The 9,863-nt window shown below is 42.3% G+C and overlaps 1 protein-coding gene across 3 annotated transcripts; it reads left to right on the forward strand.

Annotated features, from left to right (window-relative positions):
* Nucleotides 1-130: 130 nt before the first annotated feature.
* Nucleotides 131-9,814, forward strand: LOC311130549 (ATP synthase mitochondrial F1 complex assembly factor 1-like; the record flags this gene model as incomplete). 3 transcript variants are annotated; one of them, XR_014613362.1, is made up of 10 exons in its annotated part: nt 131-351; nt 3,737-3,845; nt 4,089-4,142; nt 4,354-4,416; nt 4,544-4,594; nt 4,712-4,759; nt 5,252-5,347; nt 6,938-7,045; nt 8,974-9,436; nt 9,548-9,814. XR_014613362.1 is itself a non-coding variant. In XM_084163308.1 (9 exons), 9 exons carry the CDS (start codon nt 131-133, stop codon nt 9,151-9,153), a joined length of 930 nt encoding a protein of 309 aa, XP_084019434.1. In that variant the 3' UTR covers nt 9,154-9,814. The 3 variants fall into 3 exon arrangements, 2 of the variants coding, with proteins under 2 accessions (XP_084019434.1, XP_084019435.1); XM_084163308.1 differs by having other exon boundaries at nt 8,974-9,814; XM_084163309.1 differs by lacking the exon at nt 5,252-5,347 and having other exon boundaries at nt 8,974-9,814.
* Nucleotides 9,815-9,863: the final 49 nt, after the last annotated feature.

Genomic DNA, 9,863 nt, shown 5'->3' on the forward strand with positions numbered 1-9,863 from the left:
CAAAAAAAGACAAACATGTAGGCATATCCATAGTTATATGGGCCTTTCTCATTTACTGTGTTTGACACACACAGAACAGGTCCTCGGAACAATTTTTAAGTTGACAGTGTTTCTTCACGGTGCTTTATTTATGTGCGACAATGACGAAGGAAATATGGCGGCGGCCATAGTGCAAATGTCTTGTTTGTACCGTGGGATGCTAGCGGTCAGGGCAACTGGAATACGAGCGCTCATCCCAGGCCTGGTGACGTCGCAGTTTAGAGGATTTTCTGTGAAAAAAGAGAAAGAGCCGGAACTGGAAGACAATCCATATTATAATAAATATCAGGAAAAGATCAGGAAGCTAAGCAAGTAAGCGCAAAGTCAAACGCGAGCAAAGATTAGTTAGCTAGCACCAGGCTAGTTAGCTAGTTTGGTGTGCAACCCCCACTGATGTAGGTTGTCACTGGATAGTGAACAGGGAAATGAAATGCCCAGGTGTAACAACCATGGGAAATAACTGGTGACAGCTAACTAGCTAAGTATTGCCTACTGTGTTCGCTAACTATGTATGTACCATATCTAATAACTGGTCTCACGTTTTTATAATTTGGCTTGTGTTGTGACTTGGTTTTTTATTTATTTTTATTTCACCTTTATTTAACCAGGTAAGCCAGTTGAGAACAGGTTCTCATTTACAACTGCGACCTGGCCAAGATAAAGCAAAGTAGTGCAATAAAAACAACACAGAGTTACATATGGGGTAAAAAAACATAAAGTCAGAAATACAACAGAAAATATATATACAGTGTGTGCAAATGTAGCAAGTTATGGAGGTAAGGCAATAAATAGGCTATAGTGCAGAATAATTACATTAGTATTAACACTGGAATGCTAGATGTGCAAGAGATGATGTGCAAATAGAGATACTGGGGTGAAAAATAAATAACAATATAGGGATGAGGTAGTTGGGTGGGCTAATTTCAGATGGGCTGTGTACAGGTGCAGTGATCGGTAAGGTGCTCTGACAACTGATGCTTAAAGTTATTGAGGGAGATAAGAGTCTCCAGCTTCAGAGATTTTTGCAATTCGTTCCAGTCATTGGCAGCAGAGAACTGGAAGGAATGGCGGCCAAAGGAGGTGTTGGCTTTGGGAATGACCAGTGAGATATACCTGCTGGAGCGCAGACTACGGGTGGGTGCTGCTATGGTGACCAATGAGCTTAGATAAGGCGGGGATTTGCCTAGCAGTGATTTATAGATGGCCTGGAGCCAGTGGGTTTGACGACGAACATGTAGTGAGGACCAGCCAACAAGAGCGTACAGGTCACAGTGGTGGGTAGTGTATGGGGCTTTGGAGACAAAACGGATGGCACTGTGATAGACTACATCCAATTTGCTGAGTAGAGTGTTGGAGGCTATTTTGTAAATGACATCGCCGAAGTCAAGGATCGGTAGGATAGTCAGTTTTACGAGGGTATGTTTGGCAGCATGAGTGAAGGAGGCTTTGTTGCGAAATAGGAAGCCGATTCTAGATTTAACTTTGGATTGGAGATTCTTTATGTGAGTCTGGAAGTTGAGTTTACAGTCTAACCAGACACCTAGATATTTGTAGTTGTCCACATACTCTAGGTCAGACCCGTCGAGAGTGGTGATTCTAGTCGGGTGGGCGGGTGCTAGCAGCGTTCGATTGAAAAGCATGCATTTAGTTTTACTAGTGTTTAAGAGCAGTTGAAGGCTACTGAAGGATTGTTGTATGGCATTGAAGCTCGTTTGGAGGTTTGTTAACACAGTGTCCAATGAAGGGCCAGATGTATACAAAATGGTGTCGTCTGCGTAGAGGTGGATCTGAGAGTCACCAGCAGCAAGAGCGACATCATTGATATACACGGAGAAAAGTGTCGGCCCAAGAATTGAACCCTGTGGCACCCCCATAGAGACTGCCATAGGTCCAGACAACAGGCCCTCCGATTTGACACACTGAACTCTATCTGAGAAGTAGTTGGTGAACCAGGCGAGGCAGTCATTTGAGAAACCAAGGCTATTTAGTCTGCCAATAAGAATGCGGTGGTTGACAGAGTCGAAAGCCTTGGCCAGGTCGATGAAGACGGCTGCACAGTACTGTCTATTATCAATCGTGGTTATAATATCGTTTAGGACCTTGAGCGTGGCTGAAGTGCACCCGTGACCAGCTCGGAAACCGGATTGCATAGCGGAGAAGGTACGGTGGTATTCGAAATGGTCGATGATCTGTTTGTTAACTTGGCTTTCGAATACTTTCGAAAGGCAGGGCAGGATGGATATAGGTCTGTAGCAGTTTGGATCTAGAGTGTCACCCCCTTTGAAGAGGGGGATGACCGCGGCAGCTTTCCAATCTCTGGGGATCTCAGACGTTATGAAAGAGAGGTTGAACAGACTAGTAATAGGGGTTGCGACAATTTCGGCGGCTAGTTTTAGAAAGAAAGGGTCCAGATTGTCTAGCCCAGCTGATTTGTAGGGGCCAGATTTTGCAGCGCTTTCAAAACATCAGCTGTCTGAATTTGTGTGAAGGAGAAGCGGGGGGGGGCATGGGCAAGTTGCAGCAGAGGGTGCAGAGTTGGTGGCCGGGTTAGTGGTAGCCAGATGGAAAGCATGGCCAGCTGTAGCAAAATGCTTGTTGAAATTCTCGATTATTGTAGATTTATCGGTGGTTAACTGAGTGTGATGTATATTATATGCCTGTTTTATTCCAGTTCAGTATACTCAGCATTTAGGATTACAGTTTACCCTCCCTATACAACTTATTAATAGATTGATGTCTAATGTTAGTTGAATCAGTTGTGTTTTAGTTCTGGGCTGGAACAAAAGCCTGCACATTCCAGGACAGGGCTAGGATTGAATGACCCTGTACTAATAACTAGTAGCCAGAGCCAACGTTGATATTACATAGCTTTTTGTGGTTTCCTAAATCCTTCATGTTTAGGATAATTATTACTGAAGTGACAATGTTATCCGTCTTCTCTGAACTGTTGTGCATGAGTGAAAAGTTTCCTGCTTCGTTATGCTCTGTGTACATTATGCCGTTCATCTCTAGGCTGACCTTTAGCGCTCAAACTCTAGGTGGCATTTTGCCTTCTCCCTACAGTTTTCAACCATTAGCTTTGCCCACGGTTTTCAACCATTAGCTTTGCCCACGACTACCTTTAGAAACATCAATAATCATAGCTTGCAAACATATGGCCCTTATCTTTCATTAGTGAGAAAGAATCCTTCCAAAAAATAAAATACACTTGCTGTAACAGTTTTCCACATATCCATACAGCTATGGTTGCCTCCATCCGACCAAACTACACTTCCGCTACACTTTCTGAATTACACACAGGTGTTCGGAGCGTGCTAGATAGCTTCTTAGCACAGGTGGTCGCCTCTTGTCTTATGTAAACAAGCGTTGTAACATGAAGATATGGCCGTGTGGGAACACTAACCCTTACCCTATCAACGTGTGTATCAATTTAACCTTTTGTTTTTTGAAAATTATTATTAACTTTTATGAAAGATAAGGTCCTTATGCTTCCAAAACCATACCGTAACAACGCGTGTCAATGTTCAGATTGAGCGTCTGGGCTCTTAACAAAACTCACCCGTACAGAAGACTCCTTCGTCCAATGACTCTTATGTGTAATGTAATGGAACTGTGTCATGATCACAGGCTAGGCTGACCTGTACCTTAGTTTTGAATTTACGGATTTCCTAACCAGAAGTTATTTCATTTTTTTAAGTGCCAGACCTCAGGAGTTCAATGCTCGGCTCGAGAAGCAAATTGAAATCAAGAGGGAGCCTCTTGGACACTCTAAACAAGCGGAGTTTGTCAAGCTCATGGAGCAGGAAGTAAGTTAATACATAACATATTTTGTTGGGTGTAATCATAATGTTTAAACATTGTCTGTTAGGCTACCCACCATTGCTTTGGGGTGCGTGCATCCCCCCTTGTAGAAGTCTTTACGCTGAAAGACTGCTAGCCCCTAGATGTAGCTTTGACAGCCTTCGTGCCAATATGCCCTACACAAATGTAGGGAAACACTGTTTAATTGACTCCAATTTGATATGCAACAAATCTTATCTTATTTGCAGTTGGAGAAGCGTGACAAGCAGTCTGATGGTTCAGGCAGATTCACTAAAGACAAGGTGAAAAGTAAAAAATGCTGTCCTCGATAGCATTGTAAATTGCTGAAGAGAATGTGGAATGGCATTGATTGATACTATTGACATTATTGGATTGCATTTGTATACAATTTTTCACAAGGTTTTATAGCCCATTACTTGTTACCCATATATGAGGGTAACTCACCCCATACACCTGGGTGATCCCATTAACGTCTTTTTTGGTTTTGCACAGACCCTAGGATCTATCCTCAACTTGGACTTGATCCAGGATAATTCGGGAGAAGAAATTGCAGAGGTATGTGTATTTACATATTTAGAGATTAAATATCATATCTAGGTAAAGAATCATGTTATTTTTCATGTTGTGCTCATAAGAGGAATGAAATATATATTTTTGTGTAACTTTCATTCTCTGTTTTCAGCTGTGGAGGCAGTATTATGCCACAAAAGACACAATCAGTGCTGTCTTACCAGTAAGTTTGCTATTTTGTCAGAACACACGTTTTCCAGTAATTTAACTTGCATGGCTTAGCTATTTATTGTCCTAAACAAATGTTTTTTTATAATTGCATAATTATTCCTCATTTTAGGCTCACATTTTTGAAGTCATTATCAACCGAGCCAAGTCGAACCCCGCGGTAAGAATCTCAATGCTCAGTGTCTATTAAAACTGTGCTGTAATATGTACAAAATTGGATGATAAAGAAGTGTGTTTGCAATGACATTGCATACAAATTAACAAAAACAAATTATTTGCCAATTTGTCTGGCATAATGACAATAGTCAGAGCAGATGTGATTGTTTGAGAAGTAACATGCAGTAAAGACCACTTGGTGTCAGTATTGCTCCAATAAAGAACGCTACGCTGCAGCATTCCACTAGTTCAGTGCTGCCTGTTAACCACAACCTGAATGATGTATAACTATTAGAACAACAGTGAATTGAGATATGATTGAATACCTGCATTTTATTATTTTGAGATGTTATACTCTTGAGTTCACAATTGGAACCCTTGTTGGTTGATGGTCGCAAAGCAGAATGATGGTAATCTAATGTCAGATAGTTGAGTAAAGAAATTGTTGAAAATAGACAGTGGTGATGATTATAATCTATAACTCCCCTATCTCCAGTTCCTGTATGCTTTACCCCAAAAGGAGGGTTATGAGTTCTTCCTGGGCCAGTGGTCGGACCACGAGCTCCATTTCACCTCCCTCATCAATGTCCAGGTATTATTCCCATAAAAGTTATTTGATCACTCCAATCCATCATCACTTATCCAAACGAAACCATATATTTTTTATAATATGGTATGTATTTATCTATATAAAATATAGGGATGGGCACGGTTATTCGAAAATTCAAATTTCCGAATGGATGTTAATATTCAATTACTTGGTAGTGTTCATTTCTGATAAATAAATGGGCCTATTTTTTTGTGGGGGGGACGTGCTTTGTCTAAAATGAAATACAAGTATTTATGTGACATTGCTACATAGCCTACAAGGATAGACCATTTCATTAAAAATGTTTATAAAACAGTTTTTATGAGCGCCTCATACAAAAGACTAATTTGTATCCTACACACGTTTCACACATGTAGCTTGTTATTGTCAGTCATCAAAGCGGCGCTACAGAGACTTCTCATCAATGCAAAATCGAATTAAAATTACGAATTACGTTGGCTAAATGAGAAGGAGTAGGCTACAATGATCAACTAACAGGTAGGCTGTTGTTTCATATGAATGGAGTTGTTATAAACAAGGACGCCTCAATTAGCCTTGCTACTTTAAAGTCTTTAGCTAGCTAGCTGGCTAACTTAGCTGGCTACTGTAGCTAGCTAGCTTCTTTAGCTACAAACTTTTTCGCTCGGGGGTGCCCCCCTTACAGCATTGGGGAACATCCCGCGCCCGCGACACGTCTAATTCTATGGGCACAAGCACTGTTCATGACAAACTATCCACAACCCTCTTGTTGGTGGAGAGAGTTTTGCAGGTTTAAAGCGTATTTCCTGCAATTCTACAATTTTGTCATGGTGCAAAGAAAATGTAGCAGTTTTAAAGCTAATTTTCTTGCAATTCTATTCATTTTGCCATATCTAATGTGGATTCGTGATATGAGTGACAAAATTACAACTATCTATGGGCTAAAAAACCTAAATAAAAAAGGTTTGCTGACATGGGCTAGTTGATCTGGACATTTCTGTTATAAATAGCTCTCTAAGGTATGCAATGACTAACATGACAAGAGGAACTGATGATGCACTACCCAATTTCGAAATTGTCTCCATTGAAGTTTCCCCAAACACTTTTTTTTCTTTAAAACACGTATTTCGACAATCCGGATATCAGAAAAAAATGACATAATTTACATTTACATCATTTAGCAGATACATCATGATATTATTCAAATAGTGAGATGTTTAAAATTGTTGTTTGAACCCTAAACTGGCACACCTGATTCAATTAGTCAATTAATCATCAAGCCTTTGACTAATTGAATCAGGTGTGCCTGTTTTAGGGTTAAAACAAAAATGTGAAATGTCTGGGGGGGCCGAGGAGAGCGTTGGGTATACCCTATAGTATAGATCAGGGCTCTCAACCCTGTTCCTGGAGAGCTACTGTCCTGTAGGTTTTCACTCCAACCCTAATCTACCACACCTGATTATATTAATTAGCTGGTTGATAAGCTGAACCAGGTTAGTTACAACTGGGGTTGGAGTGAACCTACAGGATGGTAGCTCTCCAGGAACAGGGTTGGAGACCCCTGGAATAGATTATATTGTATAACACAGGGTGTTTTTCTGACCCTCTCCACAGACTATGGGAGAGCACGCCCCCAGTCAGTTGATCTTCTACCACTACTCAGACTTGCAGAAGGATAAGGGTGTAGTGCTCATGACTGCTGAGATGGACCCTAAGTTTATGGTAAGTTGTTTCTAATAAGCCATCGTACCTATACAATACAGTTCCAACAGCTGCGAGCTGCCCAGTGACACAAGCCTACCAGACGAGCTAAATCACTTCTATGCTCGCTTTGAGGCAAGCAACACTGAAGCATGCATGAGAGCATCAGCGGTTCCTGATGACTATGTGATCACGCTCTCCGTAGCCGATGTGAGTAAGACTTTTAAGCAGGTCAACATTCACAAGGCCGCAGGGCCAGACGGTTTACCAGGACGTGTACTCCGAGCATGCGCTGACCAACTGGCAAGTGGCTTCACTGACATTTTCAACATGTCCCTGACTGAGTCTGTAATACCAGCATGTTTCAAGCAGACCACCATAGTCCCTGTGCCCAAGAACACTAAGATAACCTGCCTAAATGACTTTGAAGTACTATGAAGTACTTTGAAAGGCTGGTCATGGCTCACATCAACACCATTATCCCAGAAACCCTAGACCCACTCCAATTTGCATACCGCCCCAACAGATCCACAGATGATGCAATCTCTATTGCACTCCACACTGCCCTTTCCCACCTGGACAAGAGGAACACCTACGTGAGAATGCTATTAATTGACTACAGCTCAGCGTTCAACACCATAGTGCCCTCAAAGCTCATCACTAAGCTAAGGACCCTGGGACTAAACCCGTCCCTCTGCAACTGGATCCTGGACTTCCTGACGGGCCGCCCCCTGGTGGTAAGGGTAGGTAACAACACATCTGCCACGCTGATCCTTAATACGGGGGCCCCTCATGGGTGCGTGCTCAGTCCCCTCCTGTACTCCCTGTTCACCCATGACTGCATGGCCAGGCATGACTCCAACACCATCATTAAGTTTGCCGACCACATAACAGTGAAAGGCCTATTCCCCCTCAGGAGACTGAAAAGATTTGGCATGGGTCCTCAGATCCTCAAACAGTTCTACAACTGCACCATCGAGAGCATCCTGACTGGTTGCATCACCGCCTGGTATGGCAACTGCTCGGCCTCCAACCGCAAGGCACTACAGAGGGTAGTGCGTACGGCCCAGTACATCACTGGGGCCAAGCTTCCTGCCATCCAGGACCTCTATACCAGGCGGTGTCAGATGAAGGCCCTAAAAATTGTCAAAGACTCCAGCCACCCTAGTCATAGGCTGTTCTCTCTGCTACCGCATGGCAAGCGGTACAGGAGCGCCAAGTGCCGGTCCAAAAGGCTTCTTAACAGCTTCTACACCCAAGCCATAAGACTCCTGAACAGCTAATCATGGCTACCCGGACTATTTGCATTGTCCCCCCCACCCCCTCTTTTACGCTGCTGCAACTCTGTTTATTATCTATGCATAGTCACTTTAACTCCACCCACATGTACATATTACCTCAATAACCTCGACTAACCGGTGCCCCCGCATATTGACTCTGTACCTGTACCCCCTGTATATAGCCTCCCTACTGTTATTTTATTTTACAGCTGCTCTTTAATAAATTTTTTACATAACACTTATTCTTAACTGCATTGTTGGTTAAGGGCTTGTAAGTAAGCATTTTACTGTAAGGTCTACACCTGTTGTATTCGGCGCATGTGGCAAATAAAATTTGATTTGATTTAATCATAAAGATGTTGAAGTCAATGTTAGAAATCAGCAGCAGAAGAATCCAATTATGCATATGCTCCACATGCAACATAACCTTTACCCATACAGGCTAATCAGACGTGTATACAAACAGCACATTAATAAATGATATCAACAACTTTGCTGTGTGAGATGGTAATTGGTCAAGTATTTGTACTGTAGATTACAATGTAATTTTACCTCTGGTATTTTGTTTGTTTATTACACAGTAGTTACCAGATTTCATCATATATAGCTTAGCTATTTGTTTTGGTCTAAGTAGAGGAAAGCTTATAACGAAACACTCCTCTTTTGCAGACCGTACATCTGGCTCAGTGCTTGGCCAATCAGGTGCAGCTATTCTACGGAACCCAGCGGCAGGAGACCTTCCGATTGGTGGAGACCTTTAACCACAAACCAGCCGACTTCAAACACATGGCAGTGATCGCTGAGTTGGAACAGAGCGGCATCAACCCTGCACTCACCTCTGGAAACTAGATCTAAGAGTTGTCGGAGTGTAAAATTGCTCCAATTCACCACAGGATTGGGATCGCCAGGGGACGTGGTAGTTCATTTGGAGCCTATTCTTGCATTTGCGGGGGATAAAGGATGAAGTCTGTTGCTTGGGACTTATGACCTGGTTGAGCAGATGCATCAGTCAAAATGTATGCTAAAATCCTGGCCGTAATGAATCAATGTTATTTAATCTTATCAAAGCCTTAAATGTTCTTCCTCACCACGCCCCTGTCAATCTTGCACTTGACAGTAGTCTCATATTCCTGTCAGAACCTAGGGGACGTCCCAAAAGGCACCCTATTCCCTAAAGAGTGCACTGCATTTGACCAGAGCCCTATGAGCCCAGGTCAAAGGTAGTGCACTATAAACGGATTAGGGTGCCATTTGGGACGTTATCCCAGTGTTTTGTGTTTACCCCTCCGAATATGCTTGTTGTTTTTGTATAGAATAACTGCCGGAATTTGGCTTTCAAAACATAAGGGAGTGTACAATGAGATTGTGTACATACCTATCTAGCTTTGTGGTTGACACATGGATGAACTGTGTAATACAGAAAAAAATTGTGGTCACGTTATTCACCTGTTGTGTCACTTTGAGTGTCCTGATACGTTGTTGTAATAAATTAGAGATATTGACAATGCCATACTATTCAAGTGGGATATTCATAACATGCTAAATTACAGCTGTAGTTG

Source organism: Coregonus lavaretus (assembly GCF_964263955.1).
Source record: "Coregonus lavaretus genome assembly, chromosome: 6".
Lineage (NCBI taxonomy): Eukaryota > Metazoa > Chordata > Actinopteri > Salmoniformes > Salmonidae > Coregonus > Coregonus lavaretus.